Genomic DNA, 15,555 nt, shown 5'->3' on the forward strand with positions numbered 1-15,555 from the left:
GAGTAAGAAAGCAAGAGCCCCGTGCAGAATCTATGGACCATGGATGCTACTGGCTGCAGTGGTGCACAGCCAGAAAGGCCTGAGGTGTGTGCACCTACAATACATTACACACATACAAGGCCTCAGGATATGAACAGCATGTGCTCAACGAACTCTCCATTCTTTCTGGGGATGAAAGAGATCAAATATCAACTCCAGGCTGTATATTTTTTCCCCTCCCTGTCCACCCATTTCTTCTTATCTCCAATTTTATTAATATTATGGAATTCGTGCAGCAGGGTTGAGGAGGCTGGAATGTGATTGAGCTTGCTTATTATTATATAGTTCACAGATGCAGTTCTTCAATGTACAGCTGCACTCAGAAAGCTAACTTGTTTTAACAGTATTCAGACAATTTGCTTCAATCTACACATCTCCAGGCCTTGCTGGGGACAGAGTGTGGTTTTCCAGTGATACCAGAACTTCTACAATTATCTGTCAGTGCCACACAGATCGTTCAGTTCATACAGCCTTTTGTCTGCCTTCTGATGCCAATGTTATAGGGTTTGGTGTAACTAGCGGCTAACCAAACATCTCATATCGAAGCCAAGACTTCCTGTTCTATAAGCGGCTCATTTCATGAATGTGAATAATGTTTAAAAACCTAACAGAAAAAAAAAAGATTGTTTTTCAGTAATAGCTTACAGCTTCCTACTTTTATCTCATAATGTCTTCTGTCTCTTTTGCGCTCCACCTGGACTCGTTTACCACATGTGACCAAAGTCTGCTTAAATGTGACTGGTCAACAGTATTCTTATCAATATTATCAATCGGTTCTCCTTACTGTTAGATACTCAGTGACTCTGTTTGCATACTTTAAGCAACAAACAACCCAAATGATGTAATGTGTAGGACAAACCAAGGCTTCTTTGTGTTGGAGAGGGTTACAAGAACAAGGCCAAACTATCACGATGAAAAAAAGAGAGATATTTGTGTATCTCCAATACTCTCTGAAAATATTGAGATACAATTTATTGGCTGTATTGCCTGGTCCGGGTTTCTGAGTGCTCCATGGGTAATTTCCCATAAAGGTTGCGATGGTACTCTTAATAGGATAGACCTTATTTACACATAAGTGTCTTTTTCAACACAACAAAGCACATACCGTTGCAGTCAAATTAACAGGCGGGAACACAGCAGCAGTCCAACAATCATCAGGTGTAAAAGGTTGGTCCACACTCGTGGTCCTCTGTCTTTGTTAGCTGCAGTTTTATCCATTGCGTATCTTACACAGTCACCTTACATTTTAATATTTTAACTTCTCATGATAGTCTTATACTAAAAAAAGGAAATATTGTACCATGACTTTCTCTTTCACTGCTGAGGGGTCAGGTAATGTAGCTGGAACACTTCCTTTAATTCTAACATAATTGGAATATGAACAATTCGGACTACCAAAGCCTTTCTTCAGGACAGGGGGGAGCAGCCTGTAGACCTGTGAGTCATGTAGTATAATGACTGACAAAGTTCCCAGCTTGTGCTGCAAGTGCCACATGTTGTCCCATCATTGTGCATCTTCCCATTCATACAAACAGTTCCCTTCAAGATTTTATGCTCTCACACTAACACCCACTCACTACATGAAGGACTTCAGCAGGTGGAAGATTTAATCCATTTATGCGTCAGCTTATGTGTGCGGGTGTTACCTCCTTGCCCAGGGGCATGCCGCTACCCAGAGCACACGTGAGGCCGATGACTTTGGCCACAAACGTTTTGAAGGTGAGATATTCCTTCAGTACCACCCCTCGCAGGATGGTCTTCATCTCGGGAATACCAGAACCTGCAGGAGAGAGCAGGAGTGGCTTACAGCTGACTGTCAGCCTCACAACAAATTAACACTTGTTTTCTACAACTGTAAAAATCTATATCCAGAATTAAATTAGTTGATGAGAGTTCAACAAAAATGTTTAATTATGGTTAGCTCGATTTTAATTCCAAGGTTCACTTTTAAAAACCCCATCTATGTCAAACCAAGAACACGGGAAGGCATGTCTCTTCTGTGCCAGCTAAAATGCGCAGGTGTGTGTGTTCCGTACCAACAGCCTGCGGGGCGAGGATCTGAGTGAAGCCGGCAGAAAAGGTGATGAGTACCACAGGGTAGGTGACCCAGGCCAGATACTGTAGGAACACATTACTGTCCAGACCGCCATACATCCACTTCTGTGCTGTGGGCATACAGGCGCGCAGACACACACAAACGTGTGCACACACACACACGAATAAAAAAAAAAATTTAAAAAACACAAACACAGCAGACATGTGAGTAACAATCAAATGAATGCAGAATCTGAGAAGCAAGAGACCATGCATGTGAACCATGGATATATTCTCTCCTTTACATGCTATCCACCCATCCAAACTCTTCTTATCACCCAAAGCTCTGACACCAACCAATAGGAACTTTTTTTGTTAAGGCCTGCTCTGCCATTCCTCCCTCCCTCACCTTGTAGACAGATGGCGATGCAGAAGTCCACCACCCAGCTGACCAGGGCCATGACGAGTCCGAGCAGGATGAGGAAGATCCAGTCCTCCCCGACTCGGGAGATCAGAAACTTCTGACAGCGGACTGTGCAGACTACAGGGACAGCAGGAAGACATAACGTGAGCAGAACCACACTAACAACATCCTGGCTGAGTTTCCATCCTCCTTTTGAAAAACTGAGAAAAAAAATCCATGAAAAGCAATCGGATTCATTTTAACAACACACTTATGTACAACCCACAGATGCCTACAAAGAAACTACAGGATTGATCTGACCTTTTTTCTAGTTCAGTTAATTCTGTAAAAGGCTGCTTCACAAAGGTTTATCTGCTTAATGAATGAGCAGTTTAAATCTTTCAGAAATGTGTGCAAACTTACTTTCAACTTCCAACTAACCTTGTGATGGATTTGAAGCTACACACAAGTTTCTTTAATTGATGCAGTAGCTCGATGGAGAACAGATTCCCCAGGTGTACACTGTCCATCTGTAATGTGGTGCTTTTAGTTTTGTCCTTCTTCAGTTTGCTTTTCTTCCTTTATTATTTTGAAAAGTTTTTCTCTACTTAAAGCAGTTCGCTTTGCTTTCTGTCTCATTTGCTGTGTATCTGTGTTTGCGTAGTTGATTCCCCATCACCTGTTGTTTATCTGCGCTTACTCACCCATTCTTCACTGCTCAGTCTGCGTCAGAGTTACTGATAAGATTTCTAAAATAACATTTTAAGACCAAAGGCCTAAAATCTCTTAAGTACTTCAACACTACCTGTTTATTTCTAATGATACAGTTCATGCATTTCCATTCAACATAACAAACGTGTCCTTCAATTACGTAACGATGAGGTTCAGAATTTAATAATAGAGAACGTTATTTAGGATTAAAGCTGGGATGGAAACTCAGCCAACTATTATACAAAGACCAAGAGCCATCAACACAGAGGAGAACAGTTTGTGACTCTCACAGGGCCAACTACAGCTATAAGTAGCAGAGGTTATGGCAAAACGTGTTATTACCTAGTGTTGCAAATGTACAACATATGACATTGAAAACAAAATGCACAACGTTGAGCTACAACAGAGATGAATTTGTATTGAATGCACAAATACAGGCGCTAATAAGCAAAACACACACACAGGCAAACATAAAGAAAGATCCGCCATACTCACCTTAAGGCACCAGGAAACTAATTCACTGCTGATAAACATAACACTTGGTGTTATCATGACTAACTGTTGGAACCAAACTTCGGTTTGATGGTGACTCATTCCAATGTGCTCATGCACATAAATGTTCATACTGCCTGTTGTTACACCACATTACCCGCTCCCCTCTTCCTCAAAGCCCGTCCTTGTATCCCTTAACTCTCTCAGGGGTGCCCCCCCACACTGATGTCACACAGCATGTAGAACAAATGTTTATGCAACTTTCAGCATGTTTTCAGCACCAAAGACTGTCCATTCAATGTTAAAATGTGGGAAGAGTACGAATTCAGCTTTTTTATTTTTGGTCTGTGTTGGGGTTTTTCTCATGGATGCTGAGGCTGAAGTGGACTGTCAGAGCACCAATGCACATCAGGCTTACTTTTCTCTTTTTCAATTCAAGGTTGTGAAAATACTGGATTCTGCATAGTGTCATTTTAAGGACTGCCAGTGGCTTTTTAATACTGAAAGCATCAGTCGCCCATCACCACCAACAGAATCCCAACAGCTTAGATAGTCTCCAAAATCTTTCTGTTAATACTAACTTTGAATCACATTTTAGTATATCAACTAAAATTGCTTTCAAAGCATCAGAAAAAACATTTTAAAAGTTGTGGCAAGTTTGATACTGCAGGGATGAAAGGAAAAATGCAGATACAGTCATCTGGAGAACCGGCAAAGCCATGTGAGGATGCTCTTCGGGAACTACAGCTCAGCGTAACTCCCCCCAGGGCCGTGTGCTGAGCCCCCTACTGTATGCCCTGTATATCTATGACTGTACTCCAACCCACCCAACCAACAGCATCATCAAATGTGCCGATGATGAAAAACATCACCAGGTGCCCGCTTGCCATCCCTGGATGACACCAGATGCCACTGTCTAAAGGGAATTAGGGTCAACCAAGGAGACCCCTCCCACCCCAGCCTTCACTTGTTTGACCGGCTGCGCTCATGGTGCTTCAGGTTAATTAAATGTCACACCAGCAGATTCACAAACAGCTTCTTTCCGTGGGCCATAGAAACTGCAAATAATCACTGACATGTCCCTGCTCTCCCACACAGGTTTTTAAAAAAAAAAAATTTCCTCTACTGGTTGACTGTAAATACACAGTGTACACATACATATATATGTATATGTATGTGTACACACACCTGTATTTACACGCACATATATATATATATATATATATATATATATATATATATATATATGTAGGTGCGTGTGCGCACATAGTACGTGTATATGTTTATAAACATCTGTATAATTTTTTTTTACTCTTTTTTTTGTTCTATTTTATTTTGTTTATTCAGCGCACAAGCCTATGTGGAGCACCCACAATTTCACTGTACCCTGGTTTGCGATGACAATGTTACATACATTCTCCAATTAACACCCTGAGGGGCTGTCTAACACACATGGCAGCAAAAGCTGTGACAAACGCTTTCACGAGTGCACACACTTAGATTTGCCTTTGCTTTCCATCACTCCAAAGACACTTATGTGACAAGCCAGAGAGAAAGAGTTTTGCATGTGTATATTTAGTTGTATGTGTTCCGTTATGTGAGCACGTGTGTGTGCTTGTGCGTCATCTCACCCACGGGCCGTCTGTGTTCTTGGACCCCTTCTGTCATCAAGACACTAGTAAACATAAATGAGCACTTTTGTGTGTGTGTGCGCAAGTTTGTGCGTGGATGTGTGTGTGTCCAGCTGCAAGTGTAATCTTGTCCCTTTGGAGATGTAATTTAGTTAGCTGAGTCTGTGCCAGTATTGCTTAATAGCTTTTTCTGCAAGTGCACAGACACACAGAAACACACACAGCTCCTGCAGACTGGTTGCTGCCTTTATTATTTGTGGTGTGCAATAAGCAGCATGCTAGCTCTCAGTCACTCTCATTGCCTTTTGAGTCACCCCTTGCATTGCCCTGCTCCCCCTCCCTCACCTCAGTCTTCGTCTAATCACATTCAACCTCTGACTTCCCCTCTAATCTCCTCTTCTCCCTCTCGGCCTTATCAGCAGCCCTCCACTCCTCCTTTCCACACTCATTCTATCTTTGCGCTCTGTCCTTCTGTTCCTTTTCATTCTTGCATACCCAGTTGCTCACTCTCTCCTCACATAATGCCCACATACCTGCTGAGACCAATTTAGGTTGCCTTGGATACACAGCCCATCGAGCTCCTTGGCCTGGTATCTGTGAATGTGGGTACATGTGTGCTTGTGTAAAAAAATGTTACCAAGATTAACTCAAGGCTCCAGAAGATAAAACGGGTTCCACCGGCTGATTAGCACCTTCATCTGCATCCTGATTGGAGCATCATACAAGCTGGATTTTTGGGGCCAATGCTGATACAAACTTTGTGGAATAAATGGTCTGACTGATAAAACTGATTATTGATGAAAATTAGTCGAATTTTTCAAAATTTGATTGAACTGTGCTGATGCCTCTATAGAGATATATCCAGTCATGAGACCATGTGTGACACTCATTTAAGACTATAGGATTTTTTTTACCTGGAGACTTTAAGGGAGTTCCAGATGGGACATAGAATGGTGTGTTATTGATAGAAGATAGCTTTTCACTTGGCACTGCCATTTACAGTACGCTCCCAGACACGTGAACATCACTATGCAAGTCTTGGTTTCTAATTCAAAAGTTTTATTTATTTATCACCCGATTTACCTCTCCTACTCAGACATCTCTGGTAGTGACCGTAAAACGCAGCTTGCTTTGTTAAACAGTGCGTATAATGTGGCTGATAACCCACCAGCTGGACTTTAGGTTCTGTTTCATGCTTTTTAATTCTCCAGCAGAAAATTACCACCTCTATTTTAGTAAGACTCTAACATGTGATGGCAACCTTTACAGTACTGTGAAAACAATGTTGCCTATAGCTAATGTGGCTGACTCAGCACACCAGCTCACTTCTTCACATGTTCTCACATTCTCTGTGATGGAAAATATTTCTCCTGATCCTCATCTTTCCTGGTCTATTAGAGGTCTCTCAGGATCATCATTAAAGAGCTCTGGTCTATCATGTTTTAAAATATTTACATTTTCTAGCTCTTCAGCATCAAACCTCAAGTGTGGATCCGCACAAGTTTCATATTGTTAAACTTGTTCTCGCTTGGCTGTTAACTCTTCTGCTCCGAGATACTGAGTTGTCTGATACGATAACAGCTCTATATGTTGTACTTGGGCAGATATAGATGTATTTCTTCAAACTAATTAATTTTTAAAGTAACTGGGTTAGTTAACCTACGAGTTGCTCTTTCAGAATAATGCTTCGAGACTCATAATTGATCTTTATAATATGAACTCACCATTTAATGAACGACATTTAGACAGTCACAGACAGAAAAGAGGTCCTGTTGATCTTTTATATATAAAATAGGAAATCAATCCATATCATTATGGAACATAAGAAATCAATCTAAATAAAACACTGGAGCCCCCTCCCCCCGGTGTGATTATACAGTGAAAATGAGGCCAGCAGAGAGCCAAAGTCAACACACAAATACACACACACACACCTTTTAGTAAAACCACTACCGGTGCATATTCTCTGCTAACAGTCCCATATAAAACACATTTGTTATGCAAAGTGAGAGCTATTTATGGGAGGAAATGGGAAAGAGCCGACCACTAATGCATCTATCTCTGCACTGCCATGGCTATGAGGCCTGCCTTCTTTACGGATGTATGTGCCTTTACATTCATTATGTAGCTTCATGCGTATAGGAGCAATTCCATTGGAAATGCTTTGAGTTTAGGACAACCCACTTTATTAGATCAGAATGAATAGAACAGGAACCCGCCCATTCGGCAAAAAATAAAAGAAGAAGAAAAAAAAAATCTGCTTCACTTGTTGCATAGTTACCTGTCTAAGCAACAGTCTGCAGATGATCACAGTGTGACATCTCTCATCATTTCATCTGCTACCCTCCCATAAGGCTTTTGCCTCAGCTGTGTGCAGGTTTAAGAGTAGCTATTCAAAAACCCAGAGTGGAGATAAACAGAGCATCTCCAAAGCTGAATGTAAGATACAGTGGGCGAAATAAATTATGTAAAAGCAGTTGGCAGTGACTTTACACTTGAGAATCCAATAAATAACATGAATTATAAATTATATTTTGAAATGTCTATGGACTTTGGCCTGATGTTAACACAAGTACCAGAATCTGCTGCAGAAGGCACCGACAGTGGTCCTGTAGAGGAATGACTCAGCAGGTCAGGGCTATTCTGACAGCATCAGAAAGACCAGCAGCATACTGGAGAGGTGGTCATACTGTAGACTTTTACGCTTTTGTTTTTCTCAAAGCTTCATGAAGACCTACCTTGCCTCTGTGATTTCAGTGAAAACAACAGATTTGGGAAACGAGCAGATGGACCAGCTGCATACCAAGAGAAAATGAAAAGGCAGCTGGGGGAGAATAGAGATAAATGAATGAAGGAAAATGCAGAAGCTAACAGAACAAACTGGCCCTAAATACACAAAATAAATGTTGTTGGAGAAGTAAAAGAACAACAATACATCTGTAAATGTTTGCTCTGGTACTTAATGAGACCTCTCAGAATGCTCCAACTGTGACATCGCTGTCTGGCTCTTTCTCCAAATTCATTTATTCAATAAACTGTCTATCCATTCCTCCTCCACTCCCTCCTTCATGCTGATGTGTTATGTATGCTAATGAGATGTAAAGGGAGGTGATGTTTATGTAAATGTTCTGCAACAGCCTCTGTATCAATCCCTGGCGAGCAGGCACAGCTTTTCTTCTTACGATCAATCTCTCAGTGAGTAATGATGCGTTCTCCACTTTTAGCTTCTCTTCACTGGCTCCCTGTTAAATTCTGAAAATAATATAAAATTCTGCTCCTCACATATAAAGTCTTAATGACCAAGCTCCATCATACCTTAAAGATCTCATAGTAGGATATTTTCCCAACAGAGCACTTTTCTCTCAGACTGCAGGTTTACTTGTGGTTCCCAGAGTTTCTAAAAGTAGAATGGGAGGCAGAGCCTTCAGTTATCAGGCCCCTCTCTGTGGAACCAGCTGACAGTTTGGGTTCAAGAAGGAGACATCACCCTCTCTACCTTTACAATTAGGCTTAGGCTTTCCTTTTTGCTAAGGCCTATAGTTAGTGGTGGCTCAGATAACCCTGAAACATCCCATAGTTATACTGCTATAGGCCAAGACTGCTGGGGACCTCCCATGATGCACCTCTCCTCCCTCTGCTCTCTTTACTCTCCGTGTACATATGACATTATTGTTCTCATTAACTTGTGTTTCTCTTTCTCAGCAGGTATCCCTGGCCTGGTGTCATGGTGTTTGTTGTCCCCTCTTTCCTGTCCTCTCAACCCCCAGCTGGGTGAGGCGGATGGCCGCCCTCCCCGATTCTAATGGAAGTTTCTTCCCGTTAAAAAGGAGTTTTTTTTCGTTTTTTTTCTTTCCACAGTCGCCTCCTGCATGCTCAGAACGGGGGATTGGATTGAATTGAAGTTTCTGTGCAATCTGTTGGTTTCCTTATCTTGGAAATTGTTTTGGATTTTTTTAATCTACCAGTATTGATATATATAGTATGGTCTTATTCAATAGTGGGTGCTATAAATAATCGTAGTAAAGCCCAAAGTCAGGTGTCAGGACAGCTGTTCTGGAGGTGTTGGAAAACATCGCAAATGAGAGGCACCAGCTTTTAGATGGATTTTGTTTTGTGGCACAAGATGAAAATGCTTCAGGTTTCATTGGGTGTTTTTTCTTGTGATGTGAGAAGAACTGGCTCTAGTGGATTCAAGATGCTCTCCATGTGTGATCTCATGCACTTTTCTTTTGCCTCTTCTTTGTAATCCAACCATTGCTTTTGTTGACCACTTTAGAGACCTTTGCTCTAACTTTACAGAGTTGATCTATTCTGTTATATTCCCATTCAACAGTTCACTTCACAACATTTCTCATCTTCAACCTCACACACTCACAAAATCAATATCATAGCCCGTACATCATCCTTAATACATTTATTTTTCATCCTACTTAAACAAAAAAAAAAAAGAAAAATATCAAGACGGGTAAATTTGTTGGTGTTTCACAATTAAAATCTAAAGTTGGTTACAAAGCATAACCCTGTTGCTTCTCTGAGAAGTAACTGAGAAGTCACTCCTCCTCTAAATAATGATATTCTGTTTAACAACAAGACTAGCAAACTGTCAAATCATGTTAACATATACTGAATCACTTTCATGAACAGATGTCAACATGTGTGTGCAGTCAGCTGCATCCTGAAGCAGAGAGTTGGGATTTAAGATGATTACGTATGTCAAGATTTTGAAAGGAGGTGTGCACATTTGTAGATAATGTGTCCCAAAGATGACTTACTCAGTGTTGTAAACATGTTGCCATGATTATGGTTAAGGTAATGTAGGAAATGAACATGCCGTTTCACTGCAGCTCCTTAATTCTTTATCAGAAATAAAACGACACGCTGCAGCCAATCAGAACTGAGTATTCATACAGATCATGGTTGAAAATGGGAATTAGCTCCCATGCACAAATGCACATATTCACATACTATCTGAAAGGTCAGTAATGAGTATTTTATGGTTCTGACCAAAACAGTCAAGCATTGATGATGAGGAGGAAGTTTAGCCCAGCATGTGCACAGAAGCTGGAGGGAGGAGGATGAGGAAGTGGCACATTGATTTCTACAGAGTGGCACTGATAAGCACGATAACAGCCCATCAGTTTTGTTTAATGTGTGTGGCTAAAATGCTTTGGAGAAATGTGCTCCGCACTTTGTGTTTGTATGTGTGTGTGTGTGCGTCTTTAGACTGATCATACAGAGGAGCGGTGAGTCCTTTCATCTCCTGGATGGCAGCCTGGTGAACCACGAGCTACAGGACGTGCTCCACACTAATTCTCTCAGTCTCACTCTGCCTCTCTGTTTCTGTCTCCATTTTCTTCATCGATCCCTGCTCCAGACCTTTGCCATCAACTCCCCCTTCATCTCTTTCTTTCCTTTCTCATGTTGGCTTTTCCTCCTCTTTCAACCACAAATAATCTTTCTATTTATGCTCTGCATCCACACGCTTCTTCTGCTTTCTATTTCGCTATAGACTTCCCCCATCATACCACACCCCTACCACACACACACGCACACACACAATGCTCTGCCGCTGCAGAGTCAGCACTTCCGTTCTGCAGTCCTCTGCAGACATACTAGTGTGCTGATTTACACTTTTATACCCTGCTGTAACCAGCTCTAGAGAATTTTCATTGCACATGTATTACCTACGCCATCCTTCAACACTGACACTTAAATTCACACTATATATGTACATATTTGCACCATGCAGGCATGCCTTCATACACATGAGAAATGAAGCAAATACACCATTGGCAGCACTGAAAGGAACAAAGTATTTAAAGTTGCAAGCAAAGACACAATGCAGAAACACACACAAACACACACACAGCCAGTGAATAAAAGCCTATAAACATCGTACATGGACATAAACAACAGAAAAAAGAAACATTGATCACAACACCTTTCCGCAACTTGCACTGCTTCAGAAAGATTCATCTCTCCTTTGTCCCACACACACAAAACACACAAAAACTATAATGTTCCGAGCTCTTGATTACTTTCCATTAAGGCTTGAGGCTAGCAGTAATAAGGCCAGGCTGGTGGAGGAGTTAGTCTTTTACAACAGAGACACAGCAGAACAGCAATACTATGCACACACGGGTACTTTTTAATGTTGGATGCCGATAAATAACAACTCAGAAGCTTAGTGTGTGTATTTATGTGTGTGTGTGTGTGCTCCTGGGTGCTAATTTGCAAACTACGTGATCCCTAGACATTTTTATTTCCCCAAGACAAACACTTATGGCTAAATGTACAGAGGCCAACCATGTGATTTAATTGAAGATAATGACAGCATTAATATACTGCAAAGCAAGGGAGACGGTTCTTCAGCATGATAACACTGCAGCAACACTTAATGACCACTTAGTAAAGATTAATGATGGAAAAGCAGTGCAGCTGTAGTACTGCGAGGTTGAGTTTGAGGCCTAGTTGGTAGCTGGGAGAAGGGGCGGGGGGGGGCAAACTGGGAATGATGCATTTGTTGTTTGTTTGTTTACCAGAGATAAAGTCCCGGGCGGGAGCCTCCAGAACATACGGGTACCCTGACCCTAGAGGACAAACAGACCATATGACACTGTTACAAAATACACAAACAGCGCTCCACTGTGCGTCTGCGAGTTTCTTTCCCCACAATGATCCTTCATTTAAAAATAAAAAAAAAAAAACTTTCCATCAGCAGAAAGAAACATACATTTTCTACATAACATCATTATTTTGTGATTGATGGGAGTGCTGTTCAAACTCAGCAGCACAACAAATGAACAAGGAGCAGAGGAAAGTGGGGGAGAGGGACAAAGGAGTGATGGGAGACTGTAAACCCAGAGGCAGAGAAGTGTATGTGCTGGAAGAGTGGGGGTGAGAGGGTGATAAAGAAAGGGAGAAGAAGAGATAACACTTTAATAAGAAGAGCAACAAACGTTATGGCACGATCAAATGGGGGGGGCCGTAATCATCCATTTTCTATACCCTGGATGGGTCACCAGTCCATCACAGGGTGGGCTGTATTCAGTTATTACAATATATTCATTTTTCAAATGAACTGTTTGCCAAACATCAGCTTGGCTTGGCTGGCCTGTTAAGCTCCAGATTCTGGACTGTTCGGTACAGAGAACAGCACAACATGACAGCTTCCCAGGAGTGAAGCCACAACTTGACCACCACCATGTGTGTTCGGACACTTTTTCACGACATAACAGTGTGAATACCAGTGTGAGGAGTAAAGTACACTTAATAACAGTGAAAAGGTAACCAGATCAGGTAACTGATCCAGAAGACACAACATAAGTCTTTGATACAACGCTTGCAAATACAAAATCACAACATTATGTGTACTTTTAACTTAGATTTTCTTTAATATCACTGTTACTGCAACAGAATAGACTGAGCTTGCTCCAAACTAGAAATATCCGGCACATAGACATTTCTTCTGCATTCTGTATACTTTATGGCATATTGAATACCATTATCTCTACAATATTTGTTCAAACCTTAGTATTTTTGATCAGTTAAAAGGATGCGCAGTGTCACGATTGACTGTTCTGAATAAAGTCGTCATGGAAGGCACCTGCAGACCCTTTTTTCCTTCATTTTTAAATATAAACCTTAAATATCTGCATCTCTCCTCGACCGTGTGGTTAAGTGTCATATGTGTAACACATAATGGGTTGTTATGCAGTAAACGGTACTAATTAGTATACAGAGGTATGTCCCTAAAAGTCAGTATTTCATAGTCTGTTTGCAAATGACATCAACAGCACAAGACTTTAAATATAGTCAGACTGCACTTGTTAGTGGAGCAAAAGTGTCAGAATGCAGATTAAATATGGGTCCAGACCTTTCAATACGTCTACTCCACTGAGTTGACGGCATTGTGATATGAAACAGCAGCAGATTAACAGTCCAGTGTTGCCGTAGATATAACAATTAGCCAATCAGCAGCACAGGCTGGACCGACGCTGTTGTCAGGCTGTTGATGAGCGTTGTCAAACTGCGCGCTGTTGTTCTCAATGAGGTGTAGTGAGTGCAGAGAATGTCTGAATAACGCTGGAAGTTTAGAAAAATTCAGGTGCCATCAGATAAAACTTAGAGATTGTCATGCTTGCCGAAATCCCTTATTTTCAATCCTAAAAAATGTTTTACATCTGATAGTAAAAAGAAAAAAAAACACGCACACTATCACAAAGCAATGCTTCCTGAAGCGTGTGGTGCAGTAAGTGCCCAGAGAAATTCCCAGACGTTCCACGGGTTCTTGTTATAACCATCCCTCAGGACCGCATATATCCAGGTTCTAGGCCCAGTCCCAATTCTCTTCCTTTGCACTGCAGCTTGGCCCAATTCTTTTGTTTTGCATTTCCCTGCATAGGTTATGGTGCTTCATTTCCCTTCAATTACAGGTTAGTCATCAGAAAAAATGCTTGTGAAAAAAAATTGTACTCTGAACATCTCTGATGTTCACAGTCACGCAACAGATCAAAAGCACGGTTCTTCATAGGTTGCCAACATCTCGGGCTACGACTGCATTCAAGACTGATTTAAAGGCGAACAGAAATGTAAAAAAAAGATAATCTAACACCAGGTGGTTGAGGAACTGCTTCCTTTTTACTGTGTGCCCTGAAACTTGGACTTTACTTTATACGCGCCTTAGGCTCAAAACCTTTGGAGACCACACCTCTAAAACATCAAATTACTATCGTGACAAATAAGAGGGGTTTATGTTTCTGTGTGAAACTGAATACTGGTGTGTTGGGAGCTTTTAACTGCTAATATCACTGCATTACACACACATGCCAGGCACAGTAATCCTAGCTAAAAGCTTAGAAAAATCCTCTTCATTTTGCCAAAATATTTGAGCTATAAGCATCTTCTTCAAAGTGAACATAGCAATCAAAAAATATTTCAAACGAGATATTTTCAACAATTTCCTCAAGGGAAATTAGACTGCTACAATATAATCTGAAAAGAGATGTGTGATACAACAATAACAAAATATCATTATCAACATATCAACAATTCTCTCTGCAGAATGATATTGATTAGCAGGTATTCGATTATTGATCATGTATCACACCTCCAACATATCAACTTAGAAACACAAAAAGGATGATATTCTGTTTTGAAAATAGGAGCTAAATGAGGTGAAAATTATGGATCTGCAGAACAAACACATTAAACAGCAAGTACTCATTGAGACGTCTGCACTTCAAAAAGCTCTTGCTATATGCATCTCCCACAGGAACACCATCTTTCAAAAAAAGTGATGACAAAATGAAAGGTTTACCAGTTTCATTCATGTCTGGGAACAAACGTGAAAAGTATGACAAATCTCTGTGTGTTGTGGAATGACCCTGGGCTCACTGATGATTAGAAGGTAATAACTCAGATGATGGCCCTCAGATGGATGCAGAGGAAGGCACACACAGACACTTACACTTTAAATAGCACCGAGCAGAGAAGAGGGAGAGGAAGAAGGGGTGAAGGATGGATGGCCAAGAGGGGAGTGAAGAGAGCTGAGAGGTAAGAATGAACAGAGAAGAGGCAGATGGAGGAGAAAAGATGACAGAGGAAAAGAAGAAGACATACAGGTCAGAAAATCAAGGAAGAAGATACGTTAAGAGAGGAAAAAAGAAGTATAAAAAATGATGGATTAGCAGGAGGAAGTTTATACATATCTGTTGTGCATTTCATTGTAAAACCTGAGTACAATCCAACCAAACTCTGAATCAGCTCCTATCCTGCTGAAAGAATTAAAGAACGAGCAGATTTCCTGCTGCCACACAAATCATGATTTAGACTGCTGCCATCTTGGGACAGGTGTAAGAATATTAAGTATGATGTCACCATCTTATTTCTCCTTGCTAGTGAGGTTATGGGTGTCATCTCTGCTCAACCTGCCATTCCTTACATAGCAAAATCAGTGTAAGCCAAACAATGCAGCCAGTGACTTCCCTGTTTGCTAACGCACATGCTGGACCTGCGCCACAACCTCTGTGGTAGAATAACTGAACAACAGCAGCTCAAGATCTCCCTTTTCTCTTTCACGTAGTTACACACACACACACACACACACATGCATGCACGCACAATTTGCTCGAGTGGCAGAGAATCAAATATTGATCAGGAACCTAAGTCTCTCTGGTTACTTGATACATTAAAGTGAAAGTTCTATCCCTCTCCATCTGGCACACACACACCATGGTGAAACCC

At 41.2% G+C, this 15,555-nt stretch overlaps 1 protein-coding gene across 5 annotated transcripts in view; it reads right to left on the bottom strand.

Annotated features, from left to right (window-relative positions):
- LOC140314696 (chloride channel protein 2-like) overlaps nt 1-15,555 on the bottom strand; it is a 125,571-nt gene that overhangs the window by 66,050 nt on the left and 43,966 nt on the right. For 3 of the 5 annotated variants that reach the window (XM_072393038.1, XM_072393037.1, XM_072393041.1), the window contains exons 3-6: nt 11,850-11,900; nt 2,483-2,614; nt 2,076-2,204; nt 1,686-1,819 (exon numbers count right to left, since the gene is read on the bottom strand). In XM_072393038.1, the coding sequence (XP_072249139.1) occupies nt 1,686-1,819; nt 2,076-2,204; nt 2,483-2,614; nt 11,850-11,900 (446 nt within the window). The remainder of the gene's footprint in view (nt 1-1,685; nt 1,820-2,075; nt 2,205-2,482; nt 2,615-11,849; nt 11,901-15,555) is intronic. The other 2 variants (XM_072393040.1, XM_072393039.1) reach the window with 1 other exon arrangement.

This window comes from Leuresthes tenuis, unplaced genomic scaffold (genome assembly GCF_036924035.1).
Source record: "Leuresthes tenuis unplaced genomic scaffold, fLeuTen1.0.hap1 SCAF_9, whole genome shotgun sequence".
In the NCBI taxonomy this organism is placed as follows: Eukaryota; Metazoa; Chordata; class Actinopteri; order Atheriniformes; family Atherinopsidae; genus Leuresthes; species Leuresthes tenuis.